The sequence below is a fragment of the Aulonocara sp. 'chitande type north' Nkhata Bay genome, linkage group LG3, assembly GCF_057382095.1.
Source record: "Aulonocara sp. 'chitande type north' Nkhata Bay isolate Kocher_YH1m ecotype deep benthic linkage group LG3, A_spYH_male_GT1.1, whole genome shotgun sequence".
Lineage (NCBI taxonomy): Eukaryota > Metazoa > Chordata > Actinopteri > Cichliformes > Cichlidae > Aulonocara > Aulonocara sp. 'chitande type north' Nkhata Bay.
The window spans coordinates 64,446,037-64,465,730 of record NC_141346.1 but is presented as its reverse complement, the minus strand read 5'-3'; the positions used below and the strand labels follow the sequence as shown (position 1 = coordinate 64,465,730).

The 19,694-nt window shown below is 43.7% G+C and overlaps 1 protein-coding gene and 1 long non-coding RNA gene across 5 annotated transcripts in view; one reads left to right on the top strand and one right to left on the bottom strand.

The window, feature by feature from the left end:
- The window catches only part of LOC147336563 (uncharacterized), a 420,745-nt gene that overhangs the window by 382,314 nt on the left and 18,737 nt on the right, over window positions 1-19,694 (bottom strand). The window lies entirely within an intron of this gene.
- Window positions 770-14,157, top strand: LOC147336565 (protein NLRC3-like). 4 transcript variants are annotated; one of them, XM_086285457.1, is made up of 7 exons: window positions 770-830; window positions 947-2,738; window positions 5,529-5,705; window positions 8,059-8,235; window positions 10,392-10,568; window positions 11,643-11,816; window positions 12,492-14,157. In XM_086285457.1, the coding sequence occupies exons 2-7, from the start codon at window positions 1,147-1,149 to the stop codon at window positions 12,499-12,501; spliced, it is 2,307 nt and encodes a 768-aa protein (XP_086141583.1). In that variant the 5' UTR covers window positions 770-830; window positions 947-1,146; the 3' UTR covers window positions 12,502-14,157. The 4 variants fall into 4 exon arrangements, with proteins under 4 accessions (XP_086141583.1, XP_086141585.1, XP_086141586.1 ...); XM_086285459.1 differs by lacking the exons at window positions 8,059-8,235; window positions 10,392-10,568; window positions 11,643-11,816; window positions 12,492-14,157 and having other exon boundaries at window positions 5,529-5,709; XM_086285458.1 differs by lacking the exons at window positions 770-830; window positions 10,392-10,568; window positions 11,643-11,816; window positions 12,492-14,157 and having other exon boundaries at window positions 1,002-2,738; window positions 8,059-8,747.

Sequence of the window (19,694 nt, the reverse complement as noted above, 5' to 3'; positions counted from 1 at the left end):
ATCCCAGAGCTGAAGCTGCTCTGTGTGCAGAGATGAGCTCAGATTCCTGCTGTGTTTGATCAACAGTCACAGAAATGTAGACTTGTAGTTATTACTGCAGTATGGTCACAGCAGATACTGATAAACATGTATTATGAGGATGGATGATCAAGTTTCTCACTCTCTCTTTTAAATCTCAGTTTTTTCTTCTTCACAGTTTATCTGTTAATTTATTAATGAATAACACTGAAAGAGTTTCTGTTATATTTCCCCTTGAACATCAGCTTATTAGGGCGGCATTAGGAAATAACCCCCCTCCAAAGAATGAATAAATGAATGATGATAATAATAAAATGATTCAAAGGCAGAGCTCAGAGTGGTAGAATGGTCAAACATGGATCCACGGGTGGTTCAACTGCATTTGGTGACGTGACTAAAGCAAATCTTTCAAATAATCCCACCATCAACGGGATGTTGTCTCCTTTACTACGGTTACTTTACTTGGTCACCGTGTGAATTTCTTTGAAATGAACCAAATTCTTTTATTTGTTGGTTGTTGCATATTTAACCTCTACAGTCAGGAAAGGAGGAGATGAGGCCTCAACAATGTTGGGTTGTAGCTGTGGTTCAGGTTAGAGTGAGTGTCCATGGAATAAATGTAAGTCAGTGAACTGGAAACATGACTGTGTTCAAACTTTGTTTTCCTTTTTATAATGAGTCTAATCAAAGGTGGACAGAAGTATCTCCACTTTGACTTTTCTGTGTCACCATCAGAGCTTCTGCACAGTGTGGAGAAAGATCCAGAAGCAGAGCTGGACTGCAGACAGCCAGTCAGAGCAGCTGTGTACAAAGTAAGACTGAACATCTGTCTGCTGATGGACTCATTTCTGAAAACTGGACTTCTTGTGTTGTTCAGACATTGAAGACTTTTCTTTCTCTTTAGTCTCATTGTTTTTCTTTCTTTCAGCAGATGTTGGTCTGCAGGAGGTTTTAGATGAACATAAGATCAGTCTGAGGAGGAGATGTGAACGTGTGACTGAAGGAAGTGATGAAACAGGAAGTAGAACCCTCCTCAACAGGATCTACACTGAGCTCTACATCACAGAGGGACAGAGTGAAGAGGTTCATACCCAACATGAGGTGAGGCAGCTGGAGACAGCTTCCAAGATGGACGCCCTCCATGACGCTCCAATCAGGTGCCAGGACATCTTTAAAGCCTTACCTGACCAACAGAGACCCATCAGAGTGGTTCTGACCAACGGCGTGGCTGGTGTTGGAAAAACCTTCTCAGTGCAGAAGTTCACTCTGGACTGGGCAGAGGGCTTGGAGAACCAACATGTCAGTGTGGTGGTTCTGCTTTCATTCAGGGAGCTGAACCTGATCAGAGATGAGCAGTACAGTCTTCTGGAGCTGCTCCATGTTTTCCATCCAACATTGCAGAAGGTCACAGCAGAGAAGCTGGCTGTCTCTCAGCTTTTGTTCATCTTTGACGGCCTGGATGAAAGCAGACTTTCATTGGATTTCACCAACAGGAAGCTGCTGTCTGATGTCACACAGAAGTCATCAGTCAACCAGCTGCTGACAAACCTCATCCAGGGGAATCTGCTTCCCTCGGCTCTCGTCTGGATAACTTCCCGACCCGCAGCAGCCAATCAGATCCCTCCTACATGTGTTGACAGGCTAACAGAAGTACGAGGCTTCACTGACGCCCAGAAGGAGGAGTACTTCAGGAGGAGATTCAGTGATGAAGAGCTGTCCAGCAGAATCATCTCCCACATGAAGACATCCAGGAGCCTCCACATCATGTGTAGTATCCCAGTCTTCTGCTGGATCACTGCTACAGTTCTGGAGCACATGTTGACTACAGAGCAGAGAGGAGAGCTGCCCAAGACCCTGACTGACATGTACTCACACTTCCTGCTGGTTCAAACAAAGAGGAAGAAGAACAAGTACCATGAGGGACGTGAGACGAGTCCACAGGAGCTGACGGAGGCTGACAGGAAAGTTCTTCTGAAGCTGGGGAGGCTGGCGTTTGAACAGCTGGAGAAAGGAAACATCATGTTCTACCAAGAAGACCTGGAGCAGTGTGGTCTGGATGTGACAGAGGCCTCGGTGTACTCAGGAGTTTGTACAGAGATCTTCAAAAGAGAGTGTGTGATCTTCCAGAAACCAGTCTACTGCTTTGTTCATCTGAGCATTCAGGAGTTTCTGGCTGCTGTCTACATGTTCCACTGTCACACCAATAGGAAGACAGAGCTGCTGGAGAACTTTTTGGGAAAAAAATACAACGAGTCCTCTCTGGATGATTTCCTTAAACGAGCCATGTCTAAATCCCTCCAGAGTAAAAATGGCCACATGGACCTGTGTGTTCGCTTCCTTCATGGCCTCTGTCTGGAGTCCAACCAGAGACTCTTAGTAGGTCTGCTGGGTCTGACAGAGATCAGTCCAGAAACCATCCAGAGAGTCATCAACAACCTGAAGAAGATGAACAGTGATGAAGTCTCTCCTGACAGAAGCATCAACATCTTCCACTGTCTAATGGAGATGAACCACCTCTCATTATTTCAGGAGATCCAAGAGTTCCTGAAGTCAGAGAACAGATCAAAGAAGAGACTCTCTGAGATCCAGTGCTCAGCTCTGGCCTTCATGCTGCAGATGTCAGAGGAGGTTCTGGATGAGTTGGACCTGCAGAAGTACAACACATCAGAGCGGGGACAACAGAGACTGATTCCAGCTGTGAGGAACTGCAGAAAGGCTGGGTGAGTCCAGATGTGATCACTAACATCATTGATCAGTGTAGGTTAGTAGTTTAATGTTGAAAATAAAATCAGATTGTAACCACAAAGTGTTTGTGTCCGTACGCTGCAACCTTCCACACCATTCCTTTATTGTACAGACTCAGCAGCAGCTCCATGGATCCCAAATCCAAGAGTGGAGAACAGATTTGAAGTGTGTCACATCCATGCAGTCACAGCTGTTTCCACCATGTTTCCACTGATATTGATCCTGTTCAATGACACGTTTCATATCAGTGAATATGTTCTTTAGGACGTCCACTGACATGTTTAAGTGTCCTGCTGGAAATCACTCAAATCGTCCATGAAATCCATGAAAAATCCTTTTAGTGTTTCTAACTTCACCCTCTGTCCTCTCTCTCTCTCCATCCTCCTCACTGCTTCTTTCACTGATAATCACACAAACATCGTATTCAGCTACAAAATAACACAATAATATCATCTGATGATCATTATTATAAGAGCAGGATCCATATTTGATATCAGAGTAACACACTGCTTGGTTATGTGCAGTCATCATCAGTGACTGTGGGTCAAACAGAAGCTCTCTGATTGGTTGCTGACCTTGGTCATCTGTCCACTCTCTTTTTTTTTTCTTTTTTTTTTTTTTGTCTCGTTTGGATCTATAGCCATCAGAATTGTTGTCTTGAGGCCAAGAAAGATGCCAAGCTGATTTATTTTACCAAGTGGATTATCATGGCCTTGCCATATTGGTCTATTTGATTGACCTTTATTATAATTATGAATTTATTTTATTTTCAGTTGCTACAAACGGGACAGACATGACTGTGGGATAGGACAGGGGGAAAGAATGAAAGAAAGAGGGGGAGAGAAAGAAAACCAAAGGGGAGAAGAGACGGTGAGAAGGGGGGGAAGAAAGAAAAAAACAAACAAACAAACAAAAAAAACAAAACATCTGGGTCACCTGTATGGAGAAAAAAAACCAGAAGAGAAAGCAAACAACAAAGTGCAACATAATAAGAAAAAAAAAGCACCATCACAATAAACTAGCTAGCAGTAGATATCAATAGTTACTAAATAATAAACGATATTGTGCAGCACGCAAGATAGACAGCGCACAGTGTGCTTTGAGGCAGCAGCCAAGAAAGCTGTAGTCCGCGTCTGTGAATACCCATGTGTACACCTGTGTGCATACCTGTGTGGATCAGCATGCTTGCATTCCAAAGGTTTCTCCATGTAATGATCTGCTAGGGAGTGTGGGGAGCCACAGCCCTGTCCTCTATGGTATCAAGCAGGTATGGAGGAGATCAAAACTCCAGACATCCAGAGGCCCCCAGAACACAAGAGACCAAGGAAGACCCACAGAGGGGCAGCCGCGCCACTGTCCCAGTAAGAGCTGAGGAGAGTCCCAGATGAGGGCTCATTCAGCAGCCGCGGAGCAGAAGCCAGGGGGAGTTGCAGTGACGCGCCCGTGAGCTCCGCCGGCAGCCAGCTGTGCCTGAGTGACCGAGCCCCAGGCCGAGAGGCCGGGGGCACCCCACCTCCGAAGTGGCCTGAGCGAGCCCCAATAAGCGGCCGCCAAGGAGTGAGCCGGTGTGTACCCGGACGCCCACCCCCAGATACAAAGAACCACCAACGCACCGACACCTGAGGGAGTCCGCCACCGGCAGAGGAAGTGGTGGTGGGTGGAGATAGGCCCTCCAAGGTTTGGAGGCCTGAGATGTCCCCAGAGAGGTGGCGTCTGATACCCAACCTGACATATAGACACAGACATACAAGCACACACAGACACAAACATCCATTCCCCCCCTCATGCTCTCATATGCACTTCACACTCAACCGACGTGGAGACAGACATAAAGAGACGCTGTATACACGATCACACTGTCCACCTGTCCACTCTCACCTGTTTGTGTTTGCTCTCTCTTTGCTGTCTCCATCCTCTCTCTCCTTTCTCTCCCTCTCTGTCTTTGTACGTCACTCAGGTCCAATGGAAACAGTGACATTTACAAACCAATCAAAGACAAACTGATCCATGTCAGGTTATAACAATATTCAAAGTGAATACAGGCTGCTGCTGGACACAGACAGGTAACATCATTTTGACTTGCTGTCACCTGGATCTGGACTCATAAACACTGAAGCCCTGAACAGGAATACAAATCATTTTCTGCCAACTAGCGACACAGCAGCAGATAATGGCTCAGAAAGCTAAAATGAGCCAATCATTTCTGTGTTTAGTTCCCCTGAAATCAGATCTGATATCAGCAGCTCTGAGTTCATTCATCATTATTGTCCAGTGATGAGATTTCTGCTCCGTTTGGTAACAGTCAGCAGGTTTTTCCTGCGTGTGGACGTGAACAGTCGTACCTGACAGCAGGTAGCAAACAGAGATCATCTTTCCAGCTGGAACTCTTCACTGAGCTGAACTCATTCAAAATGTTCTGGAGTCAAAACAGGAAACAGTCCAAATGTGTGTCTTCACTCTGACTCTGGATCAGATCTCAGTGACAGACTGTGGACATTATGGAAGCCTAAATGTGACACCATCTTCCTCCTTCATCTGCAGATTAAAGCCAAACAAAGATTCTCATTAAAAGTCTGCAGGTCTGAGAGAGACTCAATCGTTGTGTCATGTCAAACACAGTAAGAGGAGCTGAAGCACAGATGTGAAGAGCAGATTCATCAGATTATGACCTCACTCTGTTTTGTCTTCATATACATTCAGTCTGTGTTTATAATGCAGATTTTCTGCTTTTATAATAACACATTTTATATTTTCTATCATCACAGACTGACTCAGTGTGGACTCTCAGAGTCTCACTGTGAAGTTGTGGCCTCAGCTCTGAAGTCCAACCCCTCCCATCTGACAGAGCTGGACATGAGTGGAAATGATGATGTCAAGGACTCCGGGATGAAGCTTCTGTGTGCTGGACTGGAGAGTCCAAACTGTCGACTGGAGACTCTGAGGTGAGTTCACTGACTGCGGCTGTTGTTGTTTTTCTATATTTCAGGTCGTTGATGGATGTTTGAAACTTTCTTCAGTTCCTAAATATTCAGGATGTGTCTGAAGACAAATGTGAAGAAGTTTGAGTGCTTTCAGAAATGTTGTCTTTCCAAACGACTGAACAACAGTTTTTCCTTTTGGCTCCAAACAGAAGTGACAGACTTGAGCAGGGTTCATTTAAAGGCTGACAGAAGTGGAGTGGTGACGGGGAGATGTTTGACAGGACAGTGTTTCAGCCTCCACAGGTTCATGTTGTGCTCCATCAGTCAGTGAAGATGAAGTCAGTGCTGATGAGGCTGTAGAGTGTGTGAGGGATGTGAATGAGGATGATGAAGATCTGATGATAGCAGATAAAAACAGGCTGCAGAGACTTTGAGCCATACAGGGCACACAGTGTGTGTACAGAACAGCTGAAATCATTATGGAGGCCTCACTGGGATATGGAAGCATCACAGTACAGCTTCAGTGAAGCTTTAAAGTCTCTGATATGAGATGAGAAATGAAGCAGCCAGAGCTTTTTCATGAGTGGAAATCCACTGTGACTGTGAGCTGCTGCTACAGCCTCCGGATTAGCCAGCAGCTCATCCTGCTCAACATTTTCTCACCAACTTTAATGGAAGTGTGATGTTTTCAGCTGGAGTGATGGTCAGGGTGGCCTCCCTCTCCTCTTCTTCTCCTCTTCCTCTTTCATTTGTAAAGCCACTTCTGCTGCTTTCATTCATTTGGAAGTCCTGTAGCTGAGTTTGGGAGAGACTAACAGCCTCGGCAGCAGAGGGGAGAAAGGCTGTAACACCACCACTTTACTCTGTTCTACCTGTCACATCATTTTATCAGGAAACAAATATGCTCATGTTTTTACTATGTTTGTCTTGAAGATGTAAGAAGATCACATGGTGCTTTTTATTATTGTGTTGGTTTGTTTCCTGTCTCTTGGATGGAGCCCAGCTGTGCGTGGCCCCTGGGCCTGTGGTCAGAGTGTGTGCTGGATAATCCGGCCCAGGATGAGGCCAAACTGACATGGGATGAAATGTCTGTCACATAATTGAGCTTAGTGTAGTTTCATTTCTGCACAATTTAAAAACAACCAAAACTTTGTTCTGTCTTTTCTATGTTATACTGTAGACTTTCTTTGATACTGTGTCCAAAAGGAGCAGCTTTTACTTTGAAGGGGAGGCGTCTCTGTTTCCTCTTCAGGTTGGATGATGGAAGCAAATGAGTGTGTGATGTTCTTTACTCCGGTTCTTGCTGAGCTGCATTGGCTGCCTATCAAATACCGTATTCAATTTAAAATTTTGCTGTTTACTTTTAAAATTATCAATAATACTGCACCAATCTATCTTAAGGAACTTTTAAACCCTCATGTCCCTGCCAGGGCTTTAAGGTCATCCTCGCAGTTATTGTTAGTTCAGCCCAGATCTCGGTTGAAATCTAGAGGCGATCAATCGTTTGCCTTTGCTGCACCTGAGTTATGGAACAGCCTCCCGATTGGCATTCGGGAGTCTGATTCTATTTTTTCTTTTAAAGCACGCCTTAAAACTTATCTTTTTGAACTTGCCTTTTCTACCCGTTAAATGCTGACTGTTAACTGCGACCTATTGCATTAACTTTTTACTATTCCTTTATTCTTGGTGTTCTCTATCATGCGGCACTGGGTCTGCTATAATCTATGTGCTGCAGTCCATTTTATTAGTGGCTTTCTACTGTGAACATTGTCTGCTGTTCTTATTATATTTGATATTAATGCTCTTAACTGTATTATTTTATTGTTTTTCTGTAAAGCACTTTGGTATGCCTAGGCTTTTAATGTGCTCTATAAATAAAGGTTGTTGTTGTTGTTGTTTCAGTGTTCCACTTTGTAGACGCTCCCTGAGCACTGGTCTCACAGCCAGCTGCACATAGAGACCAGTGTTGTTAGTCCAGGTCAGAAGATGACTTGTTGGAATGAAAATGAGCTTGTAGTTTGTCTGCTTTAATAATGTGACTGGAAAAAGGTGTTGGACTTCAAATATGTCCATTTCTTTCACACTTCACCTTTAAAAGTGAAGCCTTGTGGTTCCTGGAAGGAAAAACACGACTTTTTCAAGTCTTTGTCCTGTTTTTATGATAAATGTACGACTTTAATGTGAAACATTCAGAGTTTTTTCTCTTGTTGTGTTTGTTTGAAGCTGCTTCCTGTTGGCTTCAGCTGTTTGGAGTTTCCATTTTCTAAACTTCTACATTCTGAACCTTCTTCAGCTCTGAACAGATGATGAAACACTGAATGATTTCAAGGTCACACTTTGTCTAATAAACTTACATCTTTCATTCTTTATACAGATTGGAGAGCTGTGGTTTGTCAGAGATCAGCTGTGATTATCTGGCAGCAGCAGTGAAGTCCAACCCCTCCCATCTGAGAGAGCTGGACCTGAGCTGCAACAACAAGCTGCAGGATTCAGGAGTGAAGCATCTGTGTGGTTTCCTGGAGAGTCCAGGATGTGGACTTGAAACTCTGAGGTCAGTCAGCATGTTTTAGTTGTGCTGAGATGAATATGATGTGAAAGTTGTGCTGACACTAAACTGCAGACATCAGGCTGATATTATACTGATCCACACTGAGGATCTTCATGGTAAAGTCTGTTTTCTTCTTCTCTGGTTTAGTCCATTGACTGCAGCAGAACAATGTTCACATTTCAAACAGTGAGACTCAACGTATGGCCCGCGGCCCACACGCGGCCTGCCCACCTTTCCTGATTCAGAGAGAGGGGACCCTGATTAACTGTGTAGTGTTCTTCCTCACAGTTCTAAGTATCAGACACAACAATGAATAATCCACAGCTGACTGTCTTTAGCAGGTCAAAGGTCACGGCACACAGCAGACAGTGGGAAATATTATAATTCTGATCATTTATCAGCACATATCCATATGTATAAAAACAAAGCTGACACTGTGAGACTTGATCAGAGGTGTGATCATCACAGCAGAGGCCTTTGTGTCAAAGTCACTGAGGATCAAACAGAAACACATGAAGCAGATTTTCCTGTTCTGGCTTTTTATAGCAGATAACCTTCAAAATATTCTGCAGTCCATCAAAAACTGAAGCAAACCATGAATCAACATGTGAACATGAGCTGATGCTGCTGAAGGGAAGCAAAGTTACAGAGGTTTGATTACAGACACAGCTGAGAGTTTGTAATCTGTCATCATTTTAAAAGGTTTAAATTTCTTCAGTATTGAACAGCAGAAATGAGGCTTTGTTTTCGGAGGCCGACAGCAGTGAACACAACAGCAGACTGGTGCGTAATAAGCAGTGAATAATGCAGGAAACAGATTTTTGAAGGTAAACTGTTCTTGAAGTACACTGAGAGAGAGAGAGCTGTGCAGGAAGTAAACGTCAAAGTCAGAGAGAATTCATGACGATGTTCATCAAACGTAAAGCGTACTTTGGATCTTCTTCTGCTGCTGGTTCAGTCAGTTTTGGTTGGAGACAGATGAAACCTGCAGCTTCAGGATCTGTGAGCTGTCCACTTTCAGCCCCGACGGCGTGTCCGTGTACGTGCCGTCGAGTGAACGATCCACGCTCTGTGTTTCCATCTTTGTGTGTTTAGCTGCTCTCATTTACTGTTTTATCTGTTTGCTTGTTGTTGAAATACTTTTGGGAGCTTTAACCTGAGATTCTGGCAAAATACATTTATATTAAAAATCGATTCAGGATTGAATGAATCAACATCGCTTTATTCAAATTCAAACCATTTAAATAGGAAAATCCATTTTTTTACAGCCGCCTCTAATGCTGGGTAATGTCAGCTGGTCCGTGGGCAGCTGGCTGTGAGGCTCAGGGAGCGTCTACAAAGTGCAACACTGAAAGAACATCATCCATAAATATTGAGTAATAACTGGACTCTCATACAGCGAGACTCAAATGCCTTTAAACATCAGCTTATCCTGCTGATCCAAGTCCAACACTGAGTTTGTAAAAACATGTTTGTCAATCATTTTGTTTGGTTTCTGAGGAAAATGATTCAATAACTTGCTGCTAATACACAACATTTCATAATATTTCCTCATAACCCTCTTTTGTCTGACCATTTGATCCCATTTGAATTTGCAATAAAGGATCCACAGAGTTTGGTGACAATAATGACAGTAGATGTTTGTGTGAAAGTGCTGGAAGCAAATTAGTGTGTGATGTTCTTTCAGTGTTGCACTTTGTAGACGCTCCCTGAGCACTGGTCTCACAGCCAGCTGCACATAGAGACCAGTGTTGTTAGTCCAGGTCAGAAGATGACTTGTTGGAATGAAAATGAGCTTGTAGTTTGTCTGCTTTAATAATGTGACTGGAAAAAGGTGTTGGACTTCAAATATGTCCATTTCTTTCACACTTCACCTTTAAAAGTGAAGCCTTGTGGTTCCTGGAAGGAAAAACACGACTTTTTCAAGTCTTTGTCCTGTTTTTATGATAAATGTACGACTTTAATGTGAAACATTCAGAGTTTTTTCTCTTGTTGTGTTTGTTTGAAGCTGCTTCCTGTTGGCTTCAGCTGTTTGGAGTTTCCATTTTCTAAACTTCTACATTCTGAACCTTCTTCAGCTCTGAACAGATGATGAAACACTGAATGATTTCAAGGTCACACTTTGTCTAATAAACTTACATCTTTCATTCTTTATACAGATTGGAGAGCTGTGGTTTGTCAGAGATCAGCTGTGATTATCTGGCAGCAGCAGTGAAGTCCAACCCCTCCCATCTGAGAGAGCTGGACCTGAGCTGCAACAACAAGCTGCAGGATTCAGGAGTGAAGCATCTGTGTGGTTTCCTGGAGAGTCCAGGATGTGGACTTGAAACTCTGAGGTCAGTCAGCATGTTTTAGTTGTGCTGAGATGAAGTGAGATGATGTGAAACTCTCCAACTCTTCATTCCACCTTAAAGTCTGTCTGACACTGAAATCCAAAGCAAAATGTGCGTTTGCTTTACAGACAGCAGTCCAACACAAACATACACACATCATCCAAAACACAGTCCAACATCCAAATCTCCTCCACTGCCAGCATGATGCATAAAGTTAATCAATGATATCAAAGCTGGAATCAAATGAGTCCAAGTCTTCTGCTGATTCAGCATCACATTCATCTTTGCTCCTTGTCCTGCATCCCCACCATGGACTTCATTCCTTTCCAAGCCAGCCTTGAGTGTCCTTTATTTAGCTCATCCTCTGCTTTACTTTTACATCTGATTTTAGCTGCTTTATCTGTCTTTCAACAAGTTTCTGTGCCTCAATCTTTTTCTTCTCTCCCTCATAACAAGACAGCTTCTTCTGGCTGAGAACATGTTGGAGTGATTTACTAATCCAGGGCTGCTTATTGGGGAAAATACTTCCTGTTTCCAAAGTAATCCCCATTTTTCCCAGAAAGAAATGTAAGTAGAAATCAATGATCTAAGTGAGAACATGAGCCTTTAAAAAGTCCCAGTGGGTGCAGTCAAAGCAGTCCCTCAGTCCCAGTATAGAGTCTTTGGTCCAGACTGGAACAACTGTGTGCCCAGTTTGAGCTCTCTTCAGTCCTGTGACCTGACAGACCCAGAGGGGCCATCACATCACATTTAGAAGCTCCCCTAATGGAGCCACAACACATGTCCAACACTTAGTCTGTCTTGTTGGACCAACTGGAAGAAATGATTCAAGGACTTAGTCACAGAACAGAGATTCAAATCTCCAAAATCCAACTGGCTGCATCAGGACATATAGTCTGAAACTCTGCACAGTTTCCTGTTTGAAGCTGCTTCCTGTTGGCTTCAGCTGTTTGGAGTTTCCATTTTCTAAACTTCTACATTCTGAACCTTCTTCAGCTCTGAACAGATGATGAAACACTGAATGATTTCAAGCTCACACTTTGTCTAATAAACTTACATCTTTCATTCTTTATACAGATTGAGGGACTGTGGTTTGTCAGAGATCAGCTGTGATTATCTGGCAGCAGCACTGAAGTCCAACCCCTCCCATCTGAGACAGCTGGACCTGTGGGGAAACAACCTGAAGTATCCAGATGTGAAGCAGCTGTCTGATCTTCAGCAGAGTCCAGACTACAGACTGGAGACTCTGGTGTAAGTAGAGTGATGTAGTGAGTGGGTGGTGCTGTCAGCAGTATTGTACTAAACACAGTCAGTATGAAACAAAGATCCAGTGTTTCCTGTAAAGCTGCAGCTTCTCAGTGAAGCTGTGAGAGGAGAATGGTGACAGGCTTCAGGATTGGACACAAACACTTCCTGTTTCTGACCTTTATGGTCACCATAGTAACGACTGACACGCTCTGATCAAACACTGTCAACAGCCAATCAGCTCTCTGTACAAAGCAGCACGCAGACCAATGACTGCATTCATTTCCAAGTTTAAAGCAGTGAAGAACACAGTCTGTAGGTGAGGAAGAATTTAGTGAGAGCAGATGTTTGGATGGAATTCCTCCAGTTAACAGCTGGAACCGTCCATCTGGATTGTTGGGCTTGTTGTTGGGGTTCCTACAGAGCTCAGAGTGGACACACCAAGGTTCTTCTAATGAATGAAAGTCCAAACTCAAACTAGGAGGGAAAAACATTTTCAGCAACTTCAATAAAAATCCAAAGATTAGAAAAAGTGAAGCAACAATGAGTCCTAGTACAGTCCCAGCACTGAAGTCCCTGCTGCTCTTTATACTGGATGTGCTGCATCACTGACTGACAGCTGATGAAGAGTCTCTGGAAACACTCGTTTATCTCCTCTGCTCTTCCTTCTTCTCTCTGCAGGTGGAGCTGATGATGGTAAACAGGGCGGTGTGTGTGCTGAGAGAGGAGGAGCTGTGTCCTGATGATCCAGAGAGGTTGAAGCAGCAGCAGCTTGTGTGTAGAGACGCTCTGACTGGGCCATGTTACTGGGAGGTGGAGAGGAGAGCTTCATCCAGCAGTGACTGACAGAGGAATGAGAAGAAGTGCAGATGACTGTCAGTGCTGCAGAGTGAACTGCTCTGAGAACAGCTCCACTGTCAGACACAATGTAGAGTCCAGCATCATCCCTGTGTGTCCCTCTGGATCTGACAGAGGATCATCAGTGTATCTGGACTGCTCTGCTGCTGCTCTGTCCTTCTACAGTCTCTGCACAGTCTCTGTCTGACTCTGGCTTCAGAACCTCCAGGATCAAACTCACCTGGAAAGACTTTCAAACATCACTCAATAGATTTGAATACAGAATATATTTGATATATACTGTAGATGTACTGTAGAGTTGCAGTTTGTCACTTGTAAATACAGTCTGTGAGCAGCTGTGAGCTGAAAGATCTTTCTAGAAACACGAAATGTTTTCACTCTTCTGTTGCTTTTTCATATATTTCCACAACATTAATATTGATCCCACCTGTCTCACCTGTTTCATGCTTTTATACATAATAACAGGACACGTGTGATCTGAGCGCTGCTGTGGTTGCTGTGCTGCACGTCTTCATTTAGATAACAGAGACATCTAGTGGTTCAGAGGGAGAACTGCAGGAGGTGGAGCTGTGTTTTAGCATGGAAAACTTTTTATCTTTTAGGCGCAGATACAAATATGACAAGTATCAGTGTGAGATACAAAAGGTCACATCAGTCAGCAGAGAGAACAGTGCTCACACAGCAATGTAAGAATAGAAACATGAATCTGGACATGTATACAGATGGAAGCAAACAAACAGGATGTAACACTACATTAAAGCCACAAATGGGAAGAAAACAAAGCCAAAGGAAAATATATTTTGTTGTGATATTTTGATACCACGGTAGCATTTACAGGATATTGTTTTATTGTGATATTATACAGAAAAGAGTTACTCAATAAGGCCCATTTAATAGTTGTTTTTCTCTTTCTCTCTGACCCAAGAATTGATGTGTAAGACTCACAGGCTGGTACCCCAAGGTCGAAAAAACCACAGAGACGAGACCACTTCCTTACTCCCATCCTCCCTTCTTTATCTCTTAGAAAAAGGCTCGTTAAAGGCCAGGTGGTTTGTTTCAGAATTCACTAATGAAAGAACTCTGTATTCTATGTCTAGGAGTGTATTTTGCTGGGATGATCATAAATTGTAGCTGAACTGATAAACTACACAAAGGATACTTCTCTGCTCACAAGGCAGGAAGACGTTTCCTTATTTGGTCTGTACCGGTTTGAACTGGGAAAGCTGACACACGAACCTTTTTTTCCTCTATATAAGCTGTTATGTACTAAATAAACCTTTGAGTCGATTGGGAAGGCAACCTAAAGCAGTCTCTGTTTTCTTGTTCTCCCAAGCTGCTCCCGAGCTCGTACTAACACGCTGAATGGCATACCTGAGTGTTACTTTAAATAATTAGGAATCTTAGAAGGAAAGGACAGAACTCTGCTTATCGCTCGTGCCTTGGAGGGAAAACCGGGATGGACATTTTTTCCTTCAATTTGGTGTCAGAAGTGGGATTGGCTGACAGAAGGTAAATATGCGTCTTTCATATTTATATAAAGACCGTATTATACCTCTCTCAGTGATCGATCCATAAAAAAACGGGATATGCTGACGAAGTTTCACTTAGTGATCCAGAGAGATACACTGACGACTTCCTCAGTCCCCGAATAAAGTAAATTAACCCTTGTGTGGTGTTGGTGGACCCGCTCAGAAAGACACAGGAAGTTGCCTGTTGTTTTGCGAGAAGTTGCTCGTTAAGTGAGAAGTTGCTCACCAAAAAGTGACACAGGAAGTTGCCTGTTGTCTTGAATATTTTAATTTTGTTAAAAAAAAAAAAACAAAAAAAAAAAAACACGGGTCTCAAGGGTTAAAAGCAGTAAATTAAAAGCAGAAAGACACAGGAAGTTGCCTGTTGTTTTGCGAGAAGTTGCTCGTTAAGCGAGAAGTTGCTCGTTAAGTGAGAAGTTGCTCACCAAAAAGTGACACAGGAAGTTGCCTGTTGTTTTGCGAGAAGTTGCTCGTTAAGTGAGAGTTGCTCACCCAAACAAAAAATTGCTAGCAATAAATTTAAAGTGACCTCAGCTGTGCCGCAGCGAAAATACTAACCTAAATCCTCCTAGCGTGTAAACCCCTCTGGAAATCACTGAACATGGGTCAGAATTATTCAAAGACCACAGACAGGTCCGAGAAAAAATCTAAAGTACCTGTAAAACCAAAAATTAATAAAATACAAAATAAAGTCTCAAATAACGGCTCAGTACGACTCCCATTTCCGGTTACGTGTAACCTACGTCCGCGAATCGGTGAAGACGTCCATGATTACGTATCCAGAACATGCGGAAGTGCTTATGTGACTGACTTTGTTTACAACTTACGGACTGTAAGTTCAATGCATTCTAATTTATTTCCGGAGCCCTATCCCGAACGATTATCGCCAGAAAACAGGTCAGTAAAACTGAAGGCCAGTGCAGATACTACCACGAAAGCTAAAAGTGTTAAGATAAAGTTGAATTTTGATGTAGAAGGCTCAGAGGAAAGTGAGAAACTAATGTATGCAGGATTACCCGCTCCAGCACAGCAAGGAAGTTTCAGAGGACGGAAGGATAAAAGTAGAGATATGTGTTTTTATTGTGGCTCAGTTTTCCAGCAGCCGCAGACACCCAGAGCAAAAATGAATTTGTGTATTTCATTTAACATAAAGGGTGAAATGTTTGCTGACACTGATAACAGCTTATGTTTTCTCTGCCCTATGTACCGACATGATGGAGAAGGAACATCCTCTGTGTCAGCTGGACCCTCAGCAGAGAATGAACTCAACATCCTTTTTGTCCGGTACTCTATGTCACACACTGTGCCAAAAAAACGTGTACAGACGCCACTACCAGGTAATCCCATGACTGGGAGCCACACTTTTGTTTCTCTAAGGTCAAACAGTGATTTTGTCACATAACTCAGACATAGTTTATGACATAACTACACCATGTCGACACATAGATCTAACCTACCCTATCCACTGTACTATTTCTGCAGTTACATTGCCAGCTGAATACCAGAATATGACATTATGGTCAAAAAGTGAGAATGATATAGGATTTATTGACTGTACACTTTATCACGTACACCTATTAAAACACAACAAGCCAGTATATGTCAAGCAACATCCCATTTCTGCCGAAAAAGCCGCAGCCCTAGATGTCATGATAGGAGATTTATTGACTACAGGAGTAATAAAGCCCACACTCCTGTCAATCCTGTGCCAAAGCCTAACAAACCTGGCGTATGGCGTTTCATACAAGACTTAAGGCAAATTAATGCAGTCAACATTCCTCTGCCACCTCTCGTTTCAGATGTTCACAGCATATTGACATGCGTTGCATACACATTTTACCGTGGTGGATTTATGCTCCGCTCCTTTTTCTCAGTACCTGTGCATGAAGACACACAGCCGTTATTTGCATTCACACATAGAAATAAGCAGTACACTTGGACTCGTCTGCCTCAAGGCATGATAGACAGCCCTGCTGCTTTCTCAATGGTGGTCCGTGCTACCCTGGACAGCTTCACTCCTCCAGGGCTGTACTGGATGACCTCCTCCTCTGTGCTGAAAGTGAAAAACTATGTCAAACTGCTACACACATGCTTCTCCAGCACCTCCAAAAGACTGGCCACAAAGCATCAGCAAAGAAAATGCAGTACTGTCAGACTTCTGTTCAATATTTGGGATTCACACTGTCTCACGGAAAACGTTCCATGACTGCAGACAGGGTCAAAGCTGTGACCTCGTCCCTCGTCCCACTACACAGAAGGAAATGTTGTCCTTCCTGGGCATGGTGAACTATTGCAGACAGTGGATACCAGACTGTTCTTTTCATGACCACATTCTGCGTGACTGTTGTAAAAAAGACAAGCCTCCTCGAATACTGTGGTCCACAGAAATGACTGCCTCTTTCAATGCATTAAAGGGAGTGCTGATCTCCGCCACTCAAAGGTGCTGTCCGTGGTTGTTCAGGAATGCCGGCCTGCCTGAGGGCAGTAGCAGCTTGCTCTATCATGATAAGGGACTGCGAGAAGCTCACACTCTCACATGACACTATTCTACACACCAATCACCAGGTCACGACCATTCTAGCAAACATAACTACACAACATATGCAAATCTCACTATAAAAGCGAGCAGCACACCTGATTCGCCAGCACATTTATTGATCCTATGCTGTGTTCTTCTGACCGACAGGATGGCTCAGACAGGCTTGACGATCATGACTGCATGACACGTATACAGGAATCCACAGCACCACGTCCAGATTTAGAGCAAACGCCTATCCCAGACTCAGCCACGGTTTATGTGGACGGGTCCTGTTCAAGGCCGAATGACAACTCATTTCTTTGTGGCTATTCAGTGGTAACAGTGCCTGACATCATACTAGAGGCTCACTCATTACCATTTCACTCAGCACAAAAAGCAGAGCTCATGGCTTTAATACGCGCCTGTGAGCTACATTTGGATAAGCATGTGACGATTTACACAGACAGCCGCTATGCATTTGGCGTTGTGCATGACTTTGGCACATTGTGGAGACAGAGAGGATTTAGATCTGCTGATGGAAAATAAATTGCTAAATTCTGATTTTGTTCAAAGACTTTTTCAGGCTATACAGCTACCATCGGCCATTGCAGTTGTAAAAACGAAAGGACACAGTACAGCTGACACAGACGAAGCAACAGGTAATGCCTTAGCAGACGTGACAGCCAAGGCTGCAGCTGCATCACAGCTCCCACCTCCGCAGGAAGTATTATCTGTGCCCCTACAGCTGCCACTTGTTACACTCCCAGACTATTTAGAAACAAATGTTGGTTTAAAATTCATACAAGAGCAAGCCTCTGCATGTGATTATACCTATTGGGAGAATAATGACTGTACCTTAGATGACAGAGATGGCTTATACAAAATGTTGAGGGTTTGATTGCCCTCCCATGTTCCCTACTGCCAGTCCTTGTCCGACATTTTCACGTGTGAGTCATGTCGGACAAAGAGAGGGGTAATAGGGGCAATAAAATCAAGATTTGTAATTGAGAAAACATCACATGCAGTAAAAAGCATATTAGCAACTTGTTTAACATGTGCACGAACTAATGTAGGGAGACCAAAAGCAGAACATCAGCATTTACCACAACCAGATTTTCCATTTCATACATTACAAATTGATTTTACACACATGCCAGTACAAGGAAGCATCAAGTACTACCAGGATCAATTTAGTAAATGAGTAGAAGCTTATCCAACCTCAAAAGAAACTGCAGAAGTAGTCTGTCAAAAGTTGAGCAATGAAATAATACCCAGATTCGGAATACCTCACCAGATTAACAGTGATAGAGGATCTTCATTCACATTAGAAGTAATTCAAAAGTGTGCTAAAACTTTAATGACCTGGGTCAAATTACTTCCTCAAGTCCTCTGTGAGATTAGAATGACTCCATCTGCAGTAACCAAATTATCTCCATTTGAAATAAGATTATTTCCAACACCATGGTCAGCTTCCAGAGGGGCACCGCTAGTAGAAGGTGATGTATATTGCATTGTCCACTGATGTTCACAACCTGGTAGAAAAACTGAATAATAACTATCAGAAAGTTTGTCTCTCTCAGGCTCTCCCCCTCCACAGTTCCACCAGTGGAGACCAGGAGATGCGTGTTGGAGAAGTCGCTAAAACCAAGGACACTCTGGGAGGCCGCGCGTGTTCCAGCCCCAGACTGTACTGGCAGTGACGAAGAACCAGCATCCTCACAGGCGGACAACCTCAGTGGATTCATGCCAGCAGGGTTAAGACCAGCCCAATCGGACCATCTCAGGCGTCGGATCAAGCAGATGACATCTCCGGCGGGCCAACGCCCGGAACCAGAGCAAATAAACACACGGGTAGACGACATCTCCGGCGAGCCAGCGCCCGGATCCAATCCACCTACACACACGCAATCACTGATTAACACACAAAGCCTGAGAGAGCCAAGACTCAGAGAGCTCTTTGATGCTTCACCTGAAAGAACAACAACAAGGTACTCAAACATCCAGCAGGAACAGAAAGCCGGAAGTACCACATGATGTCTAACCTGATAAAGCTAGACTCATTCCATCCTGATAATGGAGAAAATGAAATGCCCATTGTCATCATACGACATTTATTCTATGTCTCTCGAACCTGGGACCAGGCCAGGAGACAACTGAAGAACTGTTTTTCTTATATACTTTCTTATATATTTAGGTTATCTATCATATCTATCGCATTAACCTTAGGATTTTTCTTTGCTATTTTGTATTGTAAACTGCAACCATGTTCATATTTCTGCAGGTCATATTTTGCTGACTATACCTCATGCTCTATTTTGCAAGACACCTACTTAATGCACTCATTACGTTCCCTAAAATCAGTAAATAGCAACATAGACGCCACTAATAAACCATCTTATGCGCCCTCTAGAGCAGGAGTCAACTCCTGGTATGAAAATGCCAGAACAGCCACTCGTGATTTAGGAAACAGTAACTGTTATGTCTGTTCAAAGGCTAATCCAGAACAGGTTATAGTAGGATACCCCATATCCGGTTTCCCCCTCACCGAGGGACTAGAGGAAATCGGCGGAGATAATGCTCTCCTTAAAGACACTTTACAGTTGACTCTGAGCCCCCTCGACTGCTTACTTAGACACACACACACACCAACTAACCCTGAGACTCCATTAGGCGAATTATTGAAGTTATCTAATGTCATGGTCTGTGGAATGCGTGATGCTCGGGTAGCCACACCCCCGGGCTGGGCCATCACTAGCACACCTGCTCTCCATCCCGGTGATTACACGGAGATCCACTTAATCCGGCGCTGACGGATGCTCCACGCCAGTCCGTAGTCATCCCCACAGTGATTTCTACTCGGCGTCTGCTACCTGCCTGTCCTCCGGCTCAACTGGATCTCGCGGCGCTCACCTGGCCCACTCGCCATTCCACGGACTTCCTGCCCCCACGGACTGCCACACTTCCCTCCCGAGCTCCCAC

Excerpts from the sequence above, each read along its gene's own strand:
- LOC147336565 (XM_086285457.1), top strand. The coding sequence starts at position 1,147 with ATGGACGCCCTCCATGACGCTCCAATCAGGTGCCAGGACATCTTTAAA. Across the intron at positions 8,236-10,391 it reads TGTGGACTTGAAACTCTGAG|ATTGGAGAGCTGTGGTTTGT; the intron begins GTCAGTCAGCAT and ends TTCTTTATACAG. Across the intron at positions 10,569-11,642 it reads TGTGGACTTGAAACTCTGAG|ATTGAGGGACTGTGGTTTGT; the intron begins GTCAGTCAGCAT and ends TTCTTTATACAG.